Source organism: Macrosteles quadrilineatus, unplaced genomic scaffold (genome assembly GCF_028750875.1).
Source record: "Macrosteles quadrilineatus isolate MER2022 unplaced genomic scaffold, UCM_ALF_1.0 Scaffold_2__2_contigs__length_208266976, whole genome shotgun sequence".
Lineage (NCBI taxonomy): Eukaryota > Metazoa > Arthropoda > Insecta > Hemiptera > Cicadellidae > Macrosteles > Macrosteles quadrilineatus.
This window is the reverse complement of record NW_026542595.1, coordinates 183,918,748-183,930,943: the sequence shown is the minus strand read 5'-3', so window position 1 is coordinate 183,930,943 and position 12,196 is coordinate 183,918,748. Positions and strand designations below refer to the sequence as shown.

The following is a 12,196-nucleotide window of genomic DNA, read 5'->3' as shown; positions in this document are numbered from 1 at the left end:
CGACTTTTAAACAGGAGGACTGGAGGAGCAGAGGAGGAGCGGAGCGAGACTCAACTCTCAACTCAACTCCCAACTCAACTCTAACCAACCACCACACTCACACTAGCCGGCCGGCAGCCGCACTAGCGTCTCATTTTCCCCTTCCAGAAACTGATGAGAACCTTTTCTGCGGATTGTGGGAGAGCCCCTCACGTCAATTTAAGAAAGTCTTTAAATTTATTTTATAAAATTTTAATTATAAAATTTTAATTATAAAATTAAACTGTCATAACCTAACCTAACCAACCAAACTTGCTGATAATATAAAAAAGATATAGAATAAAAATCGAATGGAGGTTTACTTATAATTAATTTTTAATTATAAAATTAATTTTAAAATTTGTTATTATTATAAATTACACTGCCATAACTTAACCAGCCAATTAAACTTGCTGACAATATAAAAAACATATAAGTTAAAGTTAAAATCTAATGAAGGTTTACTAATAAAAAATAAAAAAATAGTTCTGTTCATAAATCAAATTATAAATTCCTCAAATTCTTACAAAACATGTACATTTAAGAAGTATTCGCAATCCAAGCAAAACCTCGGACAACAATTTAGTGTCGCCGGCGGGTTTCGAACTGGAGACCTCCAGATCACGAGTCCTAGACGCTATCAACTTCGACAGGAACACCGATGGAATCTTATCATCGTCTCGTTGGGGTAGCGGATTTTTATCCCCCTGGAATTTTACCTCCTGGGCAAACGTGACGTCACAAACCAGAGGGGTAAAATTCCGGCCGCGAACTTTTGAGTTCCGCGACATCAGCTCGATGGATTAAACGCGGAATTAAACATATATTTTCACGGTTGTGAATTTAATCAGAACACATCAAATTATAAAAACTTAGAGTGTACGGCCCGAATTTTTACTCCCGGAATTTTACCCCCAGATTTTTACCCCCGGAATTTTACCCCCTGGCCGGATATATAAATTAGTGAGAATGATTCATTCTGTTTTAATTTAATATGAACATTTTATTATTAAGTAGCCTATATTAATTTATTTGTAACATTAACTAATCGAACGAAGTTTTTAATTTTTAGATTCCAGTATCAGGATTCGATCTTTGAAGCCAACAGTTGGTTAATGTGTCGTATAAACAATCAACTGAATGATAATTGTTTCGAACATTTCTTTAAAAAAATAAATAATTAAAGATAGGCTACTAAATAATGAAATGTTTACAATTAATTAAAAACAGAAATAAGAAAATCGATCATTCAATTTCTAAAATCGGCCAGGGGGTAAAAATCCGGGGGGTAAAATTCACAAGCGTCTACAGCCTGACTGATCACTTATTGCAAACGAAAAAAAACTGGCCAGGAGCCACTGAAGAAGAAGAAGCAAATTTTGTCTGCTTGATTTTATGACGTGAGACGTGACGTATCCGTATCGTTCTGGCTGTCGGCTGTGTTGTTTTGGTTTAGCTGTTTGTTTCCATTACATCAAAAGTTAGTGTAGTATTTTGATTTTGTATATTTCTTTGCAATTATTCATTTTGTTTCCATGTAATGATTCAAAAGAAGTTCTTTTTCTTGTGATATTTATTTATGATCGCTGGACATGTAGATATTGTGATATTTACGTTTTGTTATCCTATTGTGTAGTCTTTTGTAAAATATTAATCTTGTTGGTAGTGTTATACATTTTGACTGCATAGATTAAAATCCATTTCTGTGAATAAATAGCATGTTTACTAAACTTTATAAAAATGTACTTTTATCCTTTTGTAATTTTGCCCCTTTAATGTTTTTTAGTGTATGCCTATGCCTACTCAATTTTTACATTTTATTCTTAATGATAATTAAAAATAAGACATTAGGCCTATGTCTATCATGGTTAAACTCCCAGCCAAGCCTATGAATTCTTGCTCCTTAGCATTCTTTTACACTCCATAGCAAAGATCTAAACATTTAAAATGGCTGTTGAGTCTTTCACCATAGGCAATGCTATTTAACTTACATGAATGCAGGCTACATAAGTTACAATGAAAGTGCAATGGATGAAACTGTTGAGAGATTGTAATACGATTTTTGGGAAGACTTCCGTATCTGTTGGCACAAACAACCAAATGAGTAATTTTGATTATTCAATTGTTTAATTCGATATATCGTTTGGTTAGTTAGGTTAGGTTAACCTTACCTACCTAAACAAACGATACATCGAATAATCGATATAGCCTATCAATGGATATTTTCATTCGGTTGTTTTTGCCAACAGATTTGGAAGTGTACCCCGAACGAAAATATTGATTATTCTATTGTTTTATTCGATACGGTATATCGTTTGGTTAACTTAGTTAGTTTAGGTTAACATTACCTAACTAACCAAACGATATATCGAATAATGGATACAGGGTATCAGTCGATATTTTCATTCGGTTGTTTGTGCCAACAGATCGATCGATAAGTATATTGATTAATCGATTTTTTCATTCGATATATCGTTTGGTTAGTTAGGTAAGGTTAACCTAACCTAACTAACTAAACGATATATCGAATGAAACAATAGAATAATCTATATTTTCATTCGAATGAGTGTAGGACCTAAAATAAAGTGCAACAAAAAAATATTGTAATGAAATAAAACACTTAAACTATCCTAACAAACCAAACTTGCTGTAACATTTCAACTTTCCGTTAGCCCCGTTTGATAGCCTATTCCCCATATGCATTTTCTGTTATCAAACGGAATTTTGAAATGGTAACTTAGCCTACAGCAAGTTTGGTTAGTTATGTTATGTTAGTTTAGAAGTTAGTTTCATTTCCTACTCCAATATAGGCCTATGGGCTAATTATTTTTGCCTAAACAAGGTTAGTTCTTAATTTGTAATTTAAATGCGTTTGAAGATAAAAAACAGAAGGAATACGGATCGTGAAGTAAAACAAAATATCGATAAATCGAAAAGAAATCATCGAAGAAGAAGAAAAGAATGTACTTGTAAACTGTTTGTTATGACCCAATCACTCTAATAGTGGCCGTGGTCGCCATACACAAAAATTGCAGTTGGAATGAATTTCTAAATTTTTATCTTCTTTCTTGTCACTGTTACCAGAGGCATTTTGTAGGAGAGCTAATCACAAAAACATTCAAGGTAAAGTGGTCCAAACCCATCAAATGTTGTGGATGTGTCAGAAATCGAACCTGTCATTCTTGCTCTGAAGTCGAAGACACTAACCACTAAGTAGGCTAGCAACACACCACCTTGTATTTCCTTTCAAACATAAAAAAGGTAAAATTTAAATACTTGAAATGTAATGTAAGTATGGAAGTATAAACAATAAATTAATGACAATAGTAATTACAACCCCCAATTCCAGTGAAGTGAATACAAGAGGCAACGTTTTCCAATCTACTTCAAAAATTTGTAATTTTAAGTTGAGAATTTGTGTTGTATTGATTTTTGTAGATACCACTTTAATGGGACATTTTCGTAGCTTTGATGACGGAACATTTACGCCAAATTAAATTTACGGGTACAGTTTCTTAACTGGGCTATGCTAATATCGATTGAAACTATCGAATTCAAAATATTGATCAATAATCGATACTTTTAAATATTTTTTTTTTTTTTTTTTTTTTTAACTTAATTTTATTTTACAATCTGTTCAGTACTTTGAACAATTAGTAAAAGGGATAATATAAATAAGTGTCTTGACCAAGAATCTTCCCTGTGAAAGATCTTGCAAAATTAAATAGTCATGTCATAACTAAAACTATACAAATCGGTATGGGAGTTCTCTATTATAAAATTAAACTATCATAACCTAACCTAACCAACCAAACCTGCTCATGGTGAAAAATTCGCATGAAGCATCAATCGATATTAGCATAGCCCAGTTAAGAAACTGTACCCAAATTTACTTAAAACAGTGATTAGCCTACTTAATTATTACAACCCATTCAGTTCCTATTTCCTAGCCAAGCCTAGCATAGAGGACAATTCAATTCAACACATTAGGACTAGTGTTATAGATTTGCCATTGGTTTAATCTAATCAGAATTAAATTTGGTTTGTTAACATAAAATTATACTATAATTATACCGTAAAATGGGGTGAATAGAAACACTTTTTGACTTTTAAGCTTCTGTAAAAATGATATTTTTAATTTTTAAATTTTCAACACTAGCTCATATTTCCGGTCTTGGACTCCTCTACTCAAACCAGTTATCAATTTGTTTTTCTTTTTAACCATTAAGCAGAAAAAAAATAAAATATGGCTGTTTCTATTCACCCTGCATTTTGGGGTGAATAGAAACACTGTGTTAAATTGATGATTGTTGCTTTTCCCCACTTACCAGGGGCAATAGAAACATAAAATTTATGCTTGTTAGCTTACGTTGTTGTAAATAAAAATATTTAAAGTTAATTAACACATTTATTTATAATACGAAGTATAAAAACATCGTTTTCATAAACCTTTATCCAAACAAATCGGAAAACATAAAATGACAATGGGTGAAATCAGAGTTACAAAATCTTACATAGAAACCAACTAAATGAAGAGTAAAATCAGACAAATCTTCCTCAAAATACAACACTCCCTTAAATCTACAAGTTGTACACGGCTTGGGAGTTGGAAGCCGACGTACTACGTCATCGACTTTGAAGAGGGCCTCTTAATCTGTCTCTCAGAACTTGTTGGTTTGTGCAATTTTCTTGATGAATCTTCTTATTTATCCTTCCTCGTTAAATTCAATAACTTTTGCAACATATAAACGATACCTAGCAAGTTTTGTTTTCCCCCATTACTTTGACAATTGCATGATCATGAAGGGACAACTTTGAAGACTCACTGATGTCTTGAGCTAGGTATGCTGGTTCTTCTTCATCAAATTGTTCGTCTTTGTCACTTTCTTCCAGTGAGAAGTGTGACTGATGTGGAATCATCTTCATCTCTGGTAATTATTTTCTTTTTTGGGGGGTTTTCAGGTCCACCTTTATTTGCACCACGGGTTAAAAAAAGTGTTTCTATTTACCCTGGTTTTGCAAAATCATGACATTACCTAAAATAAAAATAAAGTAAAAAAATATAGTTTATTCTAAGGCTACCCAGATAGCACGTAAGCTTGCTTCAAGCCTTGAATTACGCTTGCTTTTACTTGAAATGACAGCTTTGAACTGTCACTTTAGATTCAAACTCGAGTCAAATGTCAACTTCGTGTAACACACTTGAATTACGCTTACAGTGGATTGAATTAACAGCTTTGAAATGTCACATTAGATTCAAACTGGATTCGAGTATACACAACACACTACTATTACGCTTGCACTTGCTTGTAACAGCTTTGAAATATCACATTAGATTCGAATCCGAGTCGAGTGTAATATTACCCACAATGCACTTCCATTACGCTTACGTTGGTTTGAAATTACAGCTTTTAAGTATCACGTTGGATTCGAATTGGAGTCGAGTGTAAGTTACCCATAATTCCGAGCGGGAACGGCGCTAACGGTGGGACCGACACTTGAAGATGCCATCGGCCATATTGCTTTGTTTTGTTTATTGTGTATTTGTAAGTGATTCATTCTCAATCTCTCTCATTGAGTTGAGAATATCGATATTCTGGTGCTGAGTTGTTCAAGTTATAATATTATATTGTTAAAGCTGATTTGTTATTAAGTTTCATCTAGGCCTATTTCTTCTTATCCATCAAGGTAAGTTCTTATTAGCACAAACTAAGTAAACTCAAGGATTGTGACTAACAAAAGTAACGGTCAGCTTCCGTACTCGTAGCAATCATGTACGCGACAGGCCTGTCTCTTGTTTTACGTGTTTTTATCGTGTTCGTGTATGTGTACAGTTTAACGACGCCAATTCAGGTGGATGTATGTATATCTGAGGATGGCATTTTGATGCCGAAACAGCTGTAATCTACAGAAACTACAGAGCTGTGACGAGGTATTTATATTATATTAGTTTCAATTTTTATTCAAATTAGAAATTTCAAGTTTTATTAAAATTGGATATTTCAAGTTTTATTCAAACTGGAAGAGCGGGAACTTTGACGTATGATTTTAACTTGAATCAAGTTTACAAACCCGATCCTTCAAGTTTGCAGATTTGACAAACCAAACTTATTTCAAGCTTGAATCAAGTATTTTTTCAATTTATATTTAGATTAGATAGTTCAAGTGTTATTCAAATAAGATGTTTCAATTTTTATTCAAATTAGAAATTTCAAGTTTTATTCAAATTAGATGTTTCAAATTTTATTCAAACTGGAAGAGCGGGAACTTCGACGCATGATATTAACTTGAATCAAGTTTACGGACCCATCCGAGCAAACTTGATTCAAGTTTGCAGATTTGACAAATCAAACTTGTTTCAAGCTTTAATCAAGTATTTTTTGCTATCTGGGCTAATCTATTAACACACTTGGTTTTAAGATACCTAAGACAACATAAAAAATGGTTATTAACATAAATACATGTAATAGGTTCATACTTGGAGAGAAAGTTTTAAAAAGAATGTTTTTCGCCAAAATTTTCAAATGAGGTTTCGCATCATCCAACATCCGAAGCAGTGATACCAATATGCTGAAATAATTTTTCCCAGGTAGATAGGATATGGTTATAATGGGGGGAAATAATTCCCTTATATAAAGTCAATGTATAACAAAGTTATAAAAATGTGAATCATTCATTGAAGTTTTGTTTCTATTCACCCTGTTGTTTCTATTCACCCCATTCTACGGTACTATCCTGGTAGGTTTAAACTAGATTAATCCTCTAACCCTCATATCCAAGAAAGTATGAACGTGTGTAGTTTGTTAAGAACCTAACTTACTAATTTGGAAATCAAAGTAACAAATGGTGTAGCAATAATTTAAAGAACAATAAGATAAATAATAACGTCAAAATTAAAAATAGCTTATATTTATATAACATAATAGGATTCAAGGTGAAATAATATTCAACAAAATATTAGTTGGCTTTGAGGGTTGAGGTTATGTTATATCTGGTGGTCTGTTTGACTTTGTTTACGCTGCTAAGTAACAGACGACAGACCGCAGTCATCAACAAGATGGTTCTTCTTCTTCATGGGCCAGTTTTTTCGTTTGCAATAAGTGATCAGTCAGGCTGTAGACGCTTGTGTAAAATTCCGGGGGTAAAAATGCGGGGTTAAAAATCCGGCCCGTACATCTTCAGTTGTCTAGTTTTTATCGCTAATCCAATTAATCACGCTCTGGCTATTTCCATTAGACTTCCAAATCCGCGGGGTAAAATTCCGGCCGCGAACAAACTTTCGGCCACTCAGGTTACTACGTCATAGTGACGTCAGCTTTGCCCAGGGGGTAAAATTCCAGGGGGAAAAAATTCCGGCGACCCCGTAATGGTGTTCCCTAAAGAGCAGAGTGACGTTAAGCCCCCCACTCCTTCTCTAAAGAGGTTCTCATCAGTTCCTGGAAGGGGAAACCGAGACGCTATAACCCAAACCACAACCAGGGACCATCGAAGTAAGGGACCAGACAGAACTGGACAGAACCAACAAATGTAAAGAAAAATAAAAAAAAACTCTTCACTTATATTCAAAATATACTCTTAACTTAACTGATCATTCCATCAAGCAAAATCACCTCACACCTTTATGTAATGCAATTTGGCTATTCCATACAGGTGTGAGTATAACAAAAAGTTGCCCCCTGGTGGGGTTTTAATGAATTTAATTTACACTTTTAATTGAACTACTGAGGACATTACAATCACAGAGCTGCGCAGTGGAAATAAAGATGTTAAGTGTGGGCCCTGTAATTAAATATCCCAGAAGTCCGATTTATGGACCGTGAGAGGTCTGATATGTTGTCCTCCTTCACACCTTCTTCAGCTTAATTCTAACACTTCTTAAAACTAATAGATGTGTCTATTTGAGCACTCCATGAATTAAAATGTGCTGTTCTGATGAAAGATTGTGATATGAATTGATACTCTGTAAAACTGTAAAATTGCAAATAATAATATTGAAATATTGATTGAAAATATTTGTGAAACTGTTTGTACAGGAAATATTTATCAAAAGTATGACTTCAAGATGTTTATATATACTGGATTCGGTTAAGCCGATTGCTCATGAATTCACCAATTTAACATTAAACATTATGAACTGAGCTTATAAAAATTGCACTGTCAAAATATATTTACAAAATGTGATCATCAACACTCATTGTGAATACTTTGTATACCTCTTTCAGTTAAGCCATTTACCTCTTTACTTTACCAGTTTATACTAATGATACTAACAGATGAAACACAGGATAATGAAAAGATGGTGATTTGTAAAAATACTGTATAATGAGTCGAATTGAGCTGTGATACAAGTAACAAATATAAACAATGTAATAACCTTTTTTGTGCACAATTTAACAATATTTTGAAAGAGAGAGTGAGAGAGTTGATTGCAAGATTGAATGTTCAAATTGGCGGTTTGTTCATTTTTAAAACTGCAAAGTCTCGGGAAAACCTAGCCTTGATGATTTTATTTATTTGTTTTGGATCACCAGACTCCCCAAAGATGTTCGTACTTATCAAACTGGCCAGTTTACAATTTAATCAAACAGGGACTATTATGTAGGTTTGTGATCTACATCACTCCTTGCTGATCAGTGCAACGGGGCCAATCGACTGCTGAGTCGATTATTTGATAATTTTTTATTTAGTATTTAATATTTATGAATTTAATGGGAGTCTATCCTCATGACCCTTTATCAACCCTAGCCTTCGACCGAGCACTCTGTTACCCCCATTTACGTTACACAATCAAACTCTCACTATTAAAAAATGTAATACTGTTCAAAAATTATTCTACACATGAAATTCAAACGTTTTAAATAATAATACTGATGATGATAGAATCTGACTTTACATAGAATACAAAAATAATAATATCACAGATAAACATTGCTCTTTAAATTAATATACCATTTCAATTCAATTTAATAAATAATTTTCATTTGACTAGGTTCACTATTATAACTTAAATTCTTTGTATGACATGACCAAATTTAATAAAACATTTTATCCTGAATCGTGACCATGTGCTCTAAGTAGACCAAATGAAACATGAAAATCTCAGACCAAACAAAACATGATTCATAACTTGTAAAACGAGTGGTACATGTGAAAAAATGTGGCAGATTGGCAAGACTATTTTAACACCAAAACACAAATAACACAAACATTTACTTACGTACACATGTCGACACATTAACATTCATTCCGACGAAGATTCACGCGTGGTACCGAACATTTAAAAACTGACTCGTGGTTTTGTGACTTTTTGTCTGACCGAGCGGAACATCACGACACGGTTTTTTCTGGTGTAGGACTTATTAATTCTTGTTTTTTTTTTTTCGAGCTGGCGTTTAATGATTCAATTGAAAATACCTTCACGACGACCCGCGATTCGCTAGAAACTGACATTTGCTATCGATATGATGCATGTACGAATTTTCATCACGAACGCGAACAATCAATCCGGCATCTCAACTGTCTCGACTTAATACTAATAAAACACACCCCCAAATGCAATTCGGCGAAATTTTGACGATTGCGATCGTTTGATGCACGTACAATTTCCGCCCGAACGCTAATTTCCGAGCTACGAATTAAGATATTAATAAATACGTCCTACACCAGCGACAAAACGCGACTTCACATGTTGACTACGCGAGTGCTGAGCCACGAGTGACGACGAGACGTTTGCACACGGCACGGCTCCCAACGGTCTTCCAGTTCGTATCCTTCCGCGTTACGTCATGTTGGACTGACTTGTCCATTGCCTGTCGCGGATTTTAAATCTTTTGATTTAAAAATCGGCACACAAAACAACAACAAATTTGAAAGTACTTGATTTTTCTTTTTTCTTTCATGTTTGCTTTAGCATGCTTCATTGTAGTTAAGTAACTTCATATACAGAAGAATTAGGTTAGTTATTCAAGTTAGTTTTTAGCATAGATTATAAATAAAACATATCAGTTAAGCTCTTACTTTACAATATTTTAGGTTATAAGCTAACCAATTTCCCACTTGGTAATTCACATTTAAAATATCTCAAACAGTTTTCTTTTTTAGCGAATTCCCCATATGGGGAATAAGCTATTACCGTAGTACTCATGGTAAGACTACTACTATGGACCCGGGACAGATTTAATTTTTCATTTTGAGGTCCCTAGAGGCCAAAAACACAATCCGTTCAAATTCATATATATATATATTTGTGTGTGTGTGTGTGTCAAAAAACATTTTACCTTCCCCGTAGCAGCAAACCTAAGCACTGGTTAAATCTAATGTTATTTAAATAGGGAATAAATATGTCTTATTTATGGAAATATTTTAGCAAAAAAGTAATCAGACAAGTTGAAATTCGCTTAGTCTGCATGTTTGCTGCGGCGGGGGTATTTAATTTACAAGTATGTATTTAGTTTATGTTAGTTTTTTTTTGTACTCTTCCACTTTCTATTTTTCTTTGAATCTTTAAAGATTGGGTAAAGATGGATTGGCCTTAATGTTCTTTTAGAAGACAAAGTAGGGACCTCATCCCAAAGTGTAAAGTTTCTTGGTGTGACATTGGACGAAAAGCTGAAATTTCACCATCACATTAAAAGTGTAACCAGTAAAGTTTCCACTGGTGTTTTTGTTCTTCAAACCCTGAAACAAAATCCTGGTATTGAGGTGATTTTCCGCATACTTGCTATGAATCAGAATAATTTATTTGTCATTGTGTACATAAAAAGGCATTGACAATAAACTGTCATGTATATATTTATATTTATAAATGAGGAAATTTGTATAATAAATAATTTTTGATAGTGTGTGAATAAGGAGTTTTATTTTTTAAGTGCGTAATTCATTTTTCTTTTTTATAAAATGTTTATAAAAACCTATTGTATACGTATGGTTTATTTCGCAAAAAATAATGTCTGGGAAACGAAAGTAGACAGTTAATATTTTAAGTGATCAGATAAGATGAAGCGTGTTTATTTACTTCATTCTCATTTATCACTTCATCACCTAACACACATAGGACACACAATAATAACTGTGTGAGAAGCAATTGTTGAAAATGTGAGAAACTGGGACTACTTCTCAAACTCACTATACGACAGTGACGGGGACCGGTTGAGACATTATTATAATAGCTGCTTTATGACATCGATTTTTGCAAAACAGGTTGTAGCTGAATCGTTAACTGAAGGCTATTGGAACTTAAACACTACTATTTAAAATGTCAATTAATCTGAAAGTTTCCATAGTGAAACACGGTTATTCCGCTAGTATATATATATATATACAGTAATGCGGAACGTTAGGTTTTTGGCATTGGCAGCATTGTGTTCCGGTTTTAGCTCTTTGTTGTTCTTCTTGATGACGAGCTAAAGGTTCTTTCCTCCCTTCATCCAACATGGTGAGTACTCTTCGGCAGTAATTTTACAAATTGTAATCTACCTGAATCCACCTCATATCTTTAAAAAGTTAAGTAATAAGACGTATATACAAGTAAAGTTTAGTCCTCAAAGTAAGCTAACCGTTCATACAATTTTTAAGTAATTATCTTGTGCCTAACCTATTGTGAAAACTCAACGTTTCTGTATGCCGTTAGCCAGGTGTCAAGATTTTTTAGAAAGTATCTGACACTCATATTGTATTCAAGTATCTTATGGAACCTTCTTTTAATGTTATTTATCCAAATTAATTTTAAACATTTTCTGTGCAAACCTTTCGCAGTTGCAGTTAAACGCATTCCAATTCAATTAGAACCTAGCCTATAAACCCTGCGCCACTCAACTCATTTAAACATAGTACAAAGGTAGGGCCTACATAGATACAATGATTTGACTAGACAATCCTAACTCAGGCATTCGATTTATGAAACAGTGACAGTAAGTTAGGCCTTCAGTAAAATATAGGCTAAGTAAGTTAGACTTTTAATTTTTTGTAAAATCTGATGTTTGTAATTTGTGCCTAGCTGCGTTTTATGTTAGGCGAAGTGAAGCTGAGGACTAGGCCAAAGTTAGTGGTGACAAAATGTTTTATTCATTATTTTCAAAGCATAGCCTATCATATGACTTAATCTCTCTCAATTAAGAAAGATAAGCATGATTAAGTTACACAGTGTAGGCCTACGTGCATGTAGGCTATAACCTAGAAA

The 12,196-nt window shown here is 33.6% G+C and overlaps 1 protein-coding gene across 1 annotated transcript in view; it reads left to right on the top strand.

Annotated features, from left to right (window-relative positions):
• The first annotated feature begins 11,395 nt into the window (after positions 1-11,395).
• LOC128985995 (40S ribosomal protein S4) overlaps positions 11,396-12,196 on the top strand; it is a 31,191-nt gene continuing 30,390 nt past the window's right edge. Inside the window, exon 1 of the mRNA XM_054406041.1 lies at positions 11,396-11,452. Within this exon, the coding sequence (XP_054262016.1) occupies positions 11,450-11,452 (3 nt within the window). The 5' untranslated portion in view covers positions 11,396-11,449. The remainder of the gene's footprint in view (positions 11,453-12,196) is intronic.